The sequence below is a fragment of the Mercenaria mercenaria genome, chromosome 4 (genome assembly GCF_021730395.1).
Source record: "Mercenaria mercenaria strain notata chromosome 4, MADL_Memer_1, whole genome shotgun sequence".
NCBI classification, from domain to species: Eukaryota; Metazoa; Mollusca; class Bivalvia; order Venerida; family Veneridae; genus Mercenaria; species Mercenaria mercenaria.
In genome coordinates, this window is record NC_069364.1 from 49,159,580 (window position 1) to 49,171,043 (window position 11,464).

Genomic DNA, 11,464 nt, shown 5'->3' on the forward strand with positions numbered 1-11,464 from the left:
TCGTATGGTTTCAGACAAGAAGATTTTTAAAGCTATTTCCTATATAAGTCTATATAAAACTTGGGACCCCCAGGGCAGGGCCTCTTTTCACCCAAGGGGTACAATTTGAGCAATTTTGGTTGAGGACCATAAGACAATGCCACAAACCGAATATCAAAGGTCTAAGTGTTGCGGTTTCAGACAAGAAGATTTTTAAAGTATTTTCCCTATATAAGTCTATGTAAAACTTGGGACCCCCGGGGCGGGGCCATATTTGACCCTAGGGGGATAATTTGAAAATATTTGGTAGAGAACCACTAGATGATGCTACATACCAAATATCAAATCCCTAGGCCACGTGGTTTTGTACAAGAAGATTTTCAAAGTTTTCCCTATATAAGTCTATATAAACCATGTGACCCCCGGGGCGGGGCCATGTTTGACCCTAGGGGAATAATTTGAATAATCTTCGTAGAGGACTACTAGATGATGCTACATACCAAATATCAAAGCCCTAGGCCATGTGGTTTTGTACAAGAAGATTTTCGAAGTTTTTCCCTATATAAGTCTATATAAACCATGTGACCCCCGGGGCGGGGCCATATTTGACCCTAGGGGGATAATTTGAACAATTTTGGTAGAAGACCACCAGATGATGCTTCACACCAGATATCAAAGCCCTAGGCCCTGTGGTTTTGGACAAGAAGATTTTCAAAAGTTTTTCCTTTCGGGTGGCAACCAGAGTTCTGCATGGAATTCAATTCTTTAAACAATTTTGAAGGAAGGGGGGGGGGGGGGGGGGCAGCACCCAAGGATCATTCCTGTGAAGTTTGGTGTAATTCTGCCCAGTGGTTTTCAAGAAGAAGATTTTTTAAGAAATCGTGACGGACGACTGACGACGGACATCAAGCGGTCACAACAGCTCACCTTGTCACTTCGTGACAGGTGAGCTAAAAAGGAAATGAAACACAGAAAAAATGTCCTCAAAAATATCATGGCACATTGTTTGAGATATTTCATCTGGAATCTGAAGTAACGTTTAATCTTTGTGACTATTGTGAGTAACGGTCCATATGCTGTATTATATTGTTCTACTTCTGATATTGTTTGCTTTGAATATCAGAAAAAAAAGAGTTCTAGCAAGTACTACTCGGCTGCGTTTATCATTTTACCATCTTTGTAAAAAAGCGTATAGAAAATAGGTGTCAAAATTCAGAACATCAAACCTTTACATACATATTCCTAAAACAAACGGCAAAAAAACTTGAAGAACTTAGCTTTAATTCAAATAAAACTATGCTAGCACGAGTTTACCCAAAAGTATTTTCAAATTTAACTTCAAATTGATTTCGACATGACACTGTGTTCAGTATAAGTAGTATGTAGAAATTCAGTCAAAAAGTCACGTTGACAACATTTTGAATGCCAATAAACATATTAGTCATTTACATGTGGAAGAAAACAAGCGAAAACATATTAATTCATCTTTGTTTGGCGTTACTTAATGTATAAAAATAACGTAAGTATAATAAATACATCGATCGATAAAGTTTACGGGAACACTGAAATTATTAAAGCTGGTTTTTCATTGGCCCAGTCATGGCAAAAAAACAGCACACCCTGTTTAAGGTGCAGTGCCTTATTTTTTAACCTATATAAACGAAGACATATTGCTCGTTGGTTTATTATAATCCGAGAATCAACAGAAATATGGAAGTTCTAAATCAAACGCTATATCTAAGTTTGCTGCTAATATCATCACTTATTTCGGGTAAGTGCATAGTTTTTACCTAAATTAAGACGAATTTAATTAATTAATTTATTAATATAATAAGCTAATCTTTCTATTTCATTGCTCTACTTAAAAAATATTTTGATATAGTACTAGAACATATAAATAAAAATTATGTTTGCCTCGCAACAATTTAAGGGCGACATTTCTTTTGTCCGCCCGCTAAGCTCAGTAGGGAGAGTGTCGCGGTGTCTGAGTTCAATCGCCGGGCGAGGCGTATGTTCTTCGCAACGCCCTATAAAACACACTGTGTCTGAAATAGTTCGTACTCCACCTCTGATTCATGTGGAGAAGTTGGTAGTTACTTATGGATAACAGATTAATACACAATGTACTGGTACAGAATGAAGGTAACTGCCCGTCGTTACATAACTGAAATACTGTTGAGAAGTGGCGCTAACCCGAAAGCAAACAAACAAACAAATTAGGGCTTGTTAATCTTAACGTCAGGTAAAACTATTTGATTTATCTGATTCGTTCGCAAAAATTCAATTAAGTAAATTGAAGCTTGTAAAATCTGACCCTACTTCAGCAACATCCAGACACTATAATGTATTTGCGACATTAGTGCTATTTCAGTTTGGCAAATTTTATCGCAGTCCCGATTGTTTGGATGAAATTGAGATAAATATTGAGAATTAATATAACCACACCCACGCTTATCAAACGACATGGATTTTGTTTGGGTTTTTATTTTCATATTGATTGCTGTTTTGTACTAAAAGCGGAACAAGATTAGGATAGGACATATTTTGTTTTACTTTTTTACTGCCCATATTGATCATGACTGGTTTATTTACATTTTACGAACGTTCTTTCCACACGCAAACGCACGGATTATCAATTTTTTAAAGTTGAAATATACAGAAACAATCTACATATTTACGTCCGAATAATAATATTTCCGAAAGCAGGATTACGTTATACATTCAGAGCCATAAAGGGATGTACTCAAAACGATGAATTCAGTAATACTTTGAACTATATTAATGAAATTTTCAAAGCTATGACAACTTATGGAAAGGATATATAGAAAATAGGATCTAAAACGAAAGTTATATATTTTATGTTCATAACAAAAAAAAAAAAAAAAAAAAAAAAATACCGTGCAGCCGCGTTTTAAACAAAGACTTTATGACACTTGAACAGTTTTATTCAAGTCATAAGGGCTGACGTCTATTCAAAGATATTAGTGGGTTTTAAAGACAGAAATCCTTTCATTGTAAATAGATATTATTTTCTGTGACTTTAGTGCAAAGTATGAAGATTCTACTTGTCGAAGTTGTTATTTTACTAGAATGATATATATAGACTAATATTGTACAACGAAAATTTTATTCAAAGTTTTACTGTGACAACATGATACTGTAATTTTTAATGTCTTTTATTCAAATGTAATATTGTAATTTTTAATGTCTTTCATTCAAATGTGATATTAATTTATCTTTCAAATGTAGTTTGAGATTATTTCTTGCTTCAGATTTTATCTGTCACGGATAGTAATTTATTGATTAACTTATAAAAAGTGCACATGTGCTACTTGAAGTTCAATATTTACGTAATAAAAAAAAATGTGACATTTTTTCTGTTTTTCATTTCCTTTTTAGCTCACCTGTTACGTAATGTAACACCAATTTCTGTTTTCTTCCTATGTCATACAATATTATATATTAAGGACCAGAATGGAAACAAGAGTATTGAGCTTATCTTTACTCCTTTTTTTTGTGTTATCCTTAATGTTTTGTAACCTGACACATTTCAATTTATATTCATACAGATTTGTTTATTGTTTATTGTATGTATATAATAATTTGCCATGTTATATTGATACATTATATGTTGAAATAAATCAATCAACATTACGTTAGAATGTTTACTTTGTAAAAAAATAATAGTTTTATAAGGGTTATACATTGACTTTTTTTTTAAAAGAAAATGCGTATGTTTTTGTACTTGTCCAGCCTATTTACATCGTTGTTTTCATGAACCATTCTTGTTAAGAATAACCGATTTTTAAAGATGACATTCTTCCGTGCTCAAGCGTATTTTTATTATTGTAAAATAATTATCACTTTGAATATATTTTAAATGTTTTAGATATTAAATTCCAATAATCCACTCAATAACGTCATATTTTATTTAAAATTTCATATGTCATTTTTTGTTAAGCAAAAAGTATATAAACAACTTAGCCTTCAATTTTATACACTTAGTAAACAAGCCTATTGTATGGGTAAACAAATGCCAGGTATATACTGCAGTATTCAAATTTGAATACAAGATAAAGGAGTGTCGTTCTATTACGCACGTACTTAATACAGTTCTTACACATCTTCCGGGTAGATTGTCATGTTCCAAAAGAATAACCAATTGTACCAATTTCAGGATAAACATGTTTACAAATGCTGATACATCTGCAAATATTTTATCATAAATATTATTTGGCTTATTCTTTTTCAAATATTGATTCATGGGCCCATGAAAGATATCATTTTCAATTTATTTGAAAATAATGCGTATAATTATGGGCTGATCTCTACATAACAGCGTTAGTTTACAATATTATTCGAATGCTTTTCAGATATACTTGGGTATGAAGTGTGCTACTCTACCACAAACTATGAGTATTACTGCGAAGACGGGTACTACTGCTGTGAAAATGACACTAAGTGCTGGTAAGTATTATCATACATCAAGGCATTAACAAATGGTCCGTTAATAGGGATATTCTTAATCTATTTTATATTGTTTAAGTAACAAGGGAAATGGAAGTTAAGTTAGTTGTTAATTCTGTCTATCAACATACTGCAATTCTTCCAAGTATTTCAAACTATTTAGTTTAGAAACATCTGCCACTTTTGTGTCAAATATTTTTGGGTCAAGAAGGAAAAAAACTTGATTTGTGGGGGCAATATGTAGATTATGCATGTCTATGACTTATGCTTGTAGGTCAAACGTCAAGGTCATTATTGAAGGTCAAGTAAAACAAATTCTCTTCCTTAACTTTCATATGCATTGATGGATTATCTTAATGCTACACACAAACGTTCCCTATGATGAGACAATGTGTCAATGCGTGATCTATGCTTGTCGCTTAAAGGTCAAGGTCACTGTTCAAGGTCAAGTAAAAATTTGAAAAGTGTTCCATCACTTTTAATTGCATAGAATGAATTTTAGTACTTCACAGGAATGTTCCTCATGATTAGACTATTTTACGCGCACATGAGCAATGGTTGTCGGTCAAAGATCAAGGTCACTACTGAAGGTGAAGTAAATTGTATTGCCACTGCAATACTCGGTCACTTGTTTAATATAACATATTTGCCATGCATAAAACAAGATGATATGTTTATTATTTTAAAGCACAGTTGAAATATAAATTTCAAGTTTGTTTTACTGCATGTAAAAATAGAATACTACTTAATAGATCTTGCAAGGTAATTAAAGATATAAATGCATGCCTATTGATACCCTACGTTACATTTTACGCTTTCCACATGCCTTGAAGTAAAACACATTAACGACATGACAATTTCAAGGTTTAGACTTGATTAACTATATATTTTAAGCTATATACATTTCTGTGATAAAGTATTAATATTGCTTTCACTAAATTGCCTCCAAAGAAAGTATACTCAGCTGAATTAAGGAAATGCTTCACCCTGCTAAATTTCTATAATGAACTTGTCCATCTTTCAATTTGCACAGTACCATTGACTGTTAAAAGGGGTGCTTACAAAAAGATACTGACCGAATAGCGAATAGTGCAGATCTTGATCAGACTCCTGATCAAGATCTACACTGGTCGCAAAGGCAGAATCAATCGTGTCCAGCATGAGATATTTTGTGAACTATTCAAGATAATCTTTCTTGTAGTAAAGGCAATCCAGGAACAAGCTTGTCAGCTGGGGCAATTGCGGGTATAGTGGGTGGAGTTTTCTTTTTCGTAATCTGCTGCCTTTGTGTGTCACGTGTTTGTGTAAAGAAAAAGCAACAACAGCAACAAATCGTGGAACCAGTACAGCAGCCTGGTAAGTAAAGTAACACTTTTTGTTAAGCTGACAACGTGCATGCTTCTCGACTGGAGCATACCATGAATGTTTTTATTTTTTCATGCTCATAGTGGTCATTCTCTGTAATCGTTATGGAATATGCTTAACTTGTATAACAAACATATCTAGTTAACATGACTAAATTGACAAATTCAAATTGATTACAGTTTAAATATTTTAGCATTACATTTGCAACCTGGTATATCAATATTTAATCACTTGCCCCTCATCGATGTGGGTTCGAGCCTCACTCGGGGCGTTGAATTCTTCATGCGAGGAAGCCATCCAGCAGGCTTACGGAAGGTCGGTAGTTCTACCCAGGTGCCCGCTCGTGATGAAATAATGCACGGAGGGGCACCTAGGGTCTTCCTCCACCATCAAAAGCTGGAAATTCGCCATATGACCTATAATTGTGTCGGTGCGACGTTAAACCAAACAAAATAAAATAAATAAATAAATATTTAATTAAATTGTTTTCCAAATCTGGCGATTCATTTTAGTAACACGAATCAATTTATCTTTTATTACTTCAGGAGTCGCTGTCGTCGCAGCAGGACAGTTAAGACAACCTAATTATGATCTACCAGTTTATGGAATGCCATCTTACGGTCAACAACAGTACGGTTTCCAGCAGCCAGAAAGCGATAATAAAGCGGAATCTAATAACCCAGCATTTCCTCCACCACAAGTATATTATCCTCCTACGGAGAAAAAATAGCATATTCGTCGCGGGGAAACAGTCGTACGGGTAACAGTAATTTGGTTTCCAGCACCAAGACTGTGATTTAAAGCGGCTACAGTATAGACAATCTAGCATATCCACTGAATGCTAGGAATTGCTCACGAGCGAACTGTGATACTATTTAAATTGCATTATTTACGTTTTTGATATCAAATTTGTCTTTAATGTTTCGTTATTACTGGTGGGGCTGAAATTAGGAGAATAGAGCAAATGGTGAAACTTTCAGGAATTCTTCGTCAGAATTTGGACACTTCAAAAATGAAGTGTGCCCAAACATAATACATGTATCTCAAAATGGACAAATGAAAATAGACACATGTTAGACATATAGATGGTGTATAGCTACCTAAATATTTATTTTTGCTCTTTAAACCACCCGGTATTACAAGTATAAAAAGAATAATAGATCCTTCTATTTTAAAAATGGAAGCCAAAATTTAGACAACTTATTTAAAATATATATAATACGTCTCAATTCTGGAACCACAATAATACATATATGAATTTCGGCTTAATTGATTTTTTGATAACCACCATATATTTCACACTCCGCCGAAAGAAAATAGTTCCCAAATGGCAGCACATAGAAGGTCACAATTAGGTAAATAGTTTTCCCTATATATTCTATATAAAACTGACCTTTTTTAAAGAGCTACCAAATATAGCTGAACCCATTTCAGAGAACAAATCATTACCTCGTTTTAAAGAGTTATGATAAAACTGATATAAAATGAAGAGAAAAGTAGGGGTCATGTATCTTCTAAGAGAGATTTCTCTGGTCACATTTGCTTACTGTAAACTGACACCAAAATCACACTGCTCTGTCCTGGAAGTACTACTCATACTAAAATTGAGCTCCACTTCACCAAATACAACCTGCTCTCCCATTTTTCCTTCCAAAATGTCAAAAATATATGCACAATGAAATTTAAACACAAACTAGCTGCAATTTAGACCTCTGTTGCCATACCAAGTGAAAAATTAGTGTTCAAATACCTGGCAGCCATTACGCGACTAGACCAGATGGCTCCCACGCTGGTTCCTTTAGTTTAGTTAGGCCTATAAGAAAAACTGTTTTTCTGTAATAGTCTCAATTTCATTTGTATAGTACCAGTAACATATCTGCATGAAAATACCAAGTTTCAGCTTGATTAAATCAGTTTTCCGGGTTTTATGGCATTTTCAGTAACGCGGTCCCTGTGCCAATTTTCCTTCAAAATTGATGTTGCGACATAATCTTTAACCAGTTCTTCTAGCCAGAGCTAGTTTTTGCCCTATTTCATAAATTGTCACTATAATTTGTAAGCAAATAACACACTAACACTTTAAAATATACCAAATGTCCCTCTGAAAGGTATAGATGGGCAAAATGTAGAGTGTAAATGTGCACTTTTTTAAACAAAATACACCCAAAACAGTGAAAATGTGATTTTTTGGGTTTTTATCAATTTTTGCAGCAAAATTTCAATGAAATGCTCATTTTTTACCAAAATCTGACCAAACTAGTTCATTTATATCAATATCTGGACAAATCTCAATTTTTGCCCACATTTTCTTATAGGTCACAATTACGTAAATAGTTTTCCCTATATATTCTATATAAAACTGACCTTTTTTAAAGAGCTACCAAACATAGCTAGACCCACTGCAGAGAACAAATCAATACCTCATTTTAAAAAGTTATGATAAAACTGATATAAAATGAAGAGAAAAGAAGGGGTCATGTATCTTCTAAGAGAGATTTCTCTGGTCACATTTGCTTACTGTAAACAGTTAACTGACATCAAAATCACACTGCTCTGACCTGGAAGTACTACTCATACTAAAATTGAGCTCCACTTCACCAAATACAACCTGCTCTCCCATTTTTTCTACCAAAATGTCAAAAATACACCCACAATAAAATTTAAACACAAACTAGCTTCAATTTAGACCTCTGTTGCCATGCCAAGTGAAAAATTAGTGTTCAAGTACCTGGCAGCCATTACTAGACCAGATGGCTCCCACGCTGGTTCCTTAGTTTAGTTAAGCCTAGAACAACTGAAATTACCACGCTTCTCTGCGCGCTTTAATTGAACGCAGACGATTAGTGTAAACGCAATCAGACGATGTGCCCGCTGAAAAAACGAAAAAGACATTTACTAGTTTAACATTCCCAACAGAAAAGGGACATTACTGATCTCGGACCTGACAGAGTCAATACATTTCAAGACAATCCGTCCTCTAGTGTTTACAATGTTTTGATATGTAATATGAGAGAGGTATTTCTCCCTAGATATTGACTGTTATAATAATAAACTCCTGTTATTGATTTAAAGTATAAAAAGGTAGTTAATCACATTTGATAATCCGGAAGTGATGTATCCAGATAACGTTGAAAAGTGTAGCGAAGTTCATTTCGTCCAAATACTAAATCACTTTTACTTCCTGTGGAAACCACTTCTATACCCGATACATTTGGGCATTTTTGGTCTCTGTCACTAATTCCTTTCTAGTAATTTATATCTAAACGAACATGTAATCCTTTTGTTATTTCATGATCATTAAAAACTTCTAAATTAGATCTATATTAAGATTCACCATTATCTGGGTTCTGCTTACTTCCGTTACTGAATCATACGAAATTGTTCCAAAGTTAATCGAGTTAAAGATGGAGATAATTTGTGACGTTATATGGATAAATCGTGACCGCCACTGGGTACCTATTTGACATCAACTGGAGGTGCACCTTTTGGTTTTGAGGGTTTGTGGCCTTTTCTTATAAATAGCCCAGATTTTCTATCGTATTGTCCGCTTTAGGGACGCTACCTCTATCGGCAATGACACACAGAAACGCTCTATCTGGAAAGGTAGTATCCAGATTTGTCCACTATAAAATGTCTTTAAAGGTCCTAAATCTGTACTATAAAACATACTACATCAGAGAATTAGGCAGTTCCCTTAACTGGAGTAGTTTACGGATATAACTGTATATGTAACCATAGTGCCTTGTATGTATGTTTGACTACTATGGATGATGTTTGTTATATTTTGAAGTAACCACTGGCGGCATGGTGAGCCCTTAGAGTGAAAATGGTCAATTTAGCCGTCTTTACAGTGTTAATAACCTTTATTGCTGCCTGTATGATAATAATAGCATACTTTTGATCGTATGAGTAAGAGACATACCTACTACCATTAAAAGCGGGATGTGCCCTGTGGCGATGAACAGGGGAACAAAAGCTTGATCCCCGTGTGTGCCTGGAGAGAAAATAAATGGCCAATTTAGCCTTCTTTACACAGCTTTTGGCCTAAATGTCCGCCTCTATGATGATGCCAGTTTGCTTAAATCATAATGCATTCTTCTGTAGGTAAGGGACATACCTAAACAACCATATCCTAAATAGCAAGGTATTTCCTGTGGCCGTGAACAGAGGTACGAATGTTCGATCCCCGTTTGTGACCAGATACTGCTAATGGTCAATTTAGCCTTCTTTACAGTGTTTATAAACTTGATTTCTGCCAGTGTGGTTATAATAGTATGATATTGCATTCTCAGCAGGAAAGGGACGAGCTTGACCTATGCACACAGACCTTGGTGTTGCCGGGCGTAAATATGGTTAATCCATTGAAACTCACAATGTTCAAAGCTTTGCCAGTACTGTTCCATAACATTTCAATTTGGAAGTTGTTGGTAACCTTCTTAATATAAAAATTACATTAAAGTTTGAATACACCTATTTAAAAGGACACGTATTGCATTTTAACTAAAAAAAGAACAAGTTTCAGTTTATAGAGATTTAAATGAAATTTATATGATTCACTTCGTCCGACAACTGTGACAGATTTATTATTAAGGATAATTGAACATTTACATATTTAAAGTTGACCTTGATCTTTGATGGGTCTAGGCAAAGGTTTTCTGAACTCAAATGATTATGTTGTTAACTTCAGTGGTGCATGTAGAGCACAAGAATTTAAAGGCTAAAAAGGTGACTTTTATATAAGGTAAAATTTGTATCATTTGTACTGTATAAGAAATAAGAACATTTTGACATGTTGTAAATTCATAAATGTCTTTGCTTTTAGAATACTGAAATCAATTTACTAAACTATTTAGAAGCACTAGATTGGGAATCGACCAACTATTGGAAAAGTGTGAACGTTACTTTATTTATTGATCATAATCATTATAATTTATCTTAAATCATTAGTAAATACATTTGTAGTAGAGTCCTATAGCATGTTATGTAACACGAATTAGTTAGTTTGCAAATACATTACAATATATTAATGATACAAGCTTTTCAAATGGCCTACTCATGTTGTTTCTATCAAAATCACATTTTTTCCAGCTTTGCAAGAAAAATGATAAATATGGCTGTGATCCAATCTTGTACATTATTGATCTATAAAATGAGCATTTAAGCTCGCCTTGACGAAAGTCATCAGATATTATTAGGTTATTCAACATTGTTCTGTACAATACGGAGATATATTTGGACAAGTACCCAGCTGAGAAAACCATATTGGACGAGCCACTAAAAAATACTTCACACAATTCTTTCCTACTGTAACAACAACTGAAAATACCTCTTTTTGTACTTAGCATTTCTTACACAAATAAAATTAAAATCTTCTACTGTCTATTGTCTTTCTTGAATATAGTTTGATATTCCTTGCTGTGAAGTAGAAGGAGCACAGAACTGCTGTTAATATATCTTTATGTCCACCATCTGACTGCCCTCACACCCCAACCCACTCATAAACATTTTTTAACCTTGAGTATCTTATTTTCTAGATATTGTCTTAGTATCCCGTTATTTGCCTCAGCCCATAGTACTCACCAAATCACCCCATCCTAAACACCTCACTTTACCCACACCACTGAAATATAGCCGCACCCACATCACTAGCCCC

At 34.2% G+C, this 11,464-nt stretch overlaps 1 protein-coding gene across 1 annotated transcript; it reads left to right on the plus strand.

The window, feature by feature from the left end:
* Window positions 1-1,591: 1,591 nt before the first annotated feature.
* LOC128546008 (uncharacterized) lies at window positions 1,592-11,184 on the plus strand. The gene is made up of 4 exons (XM_053541104.1): window positions 1,592-1,750; window positions 4,353-4,446; window positions 5,648-5,802; window positions 6,357-11,184. Exons 1-4 carry the CDS (start codon window positions 1,690-1,692, stop codon window positions 6,539-6,541), a joined length of 495 nt encoding a protein of 164 aa, XP_053397079.1. The 5' UTR covers window positions 1,592-1,689; the 3' UTR covers window positions 6,542-11,184.
* Window positions 11,185-11,464: the final 280 nt, after the last annotated feature.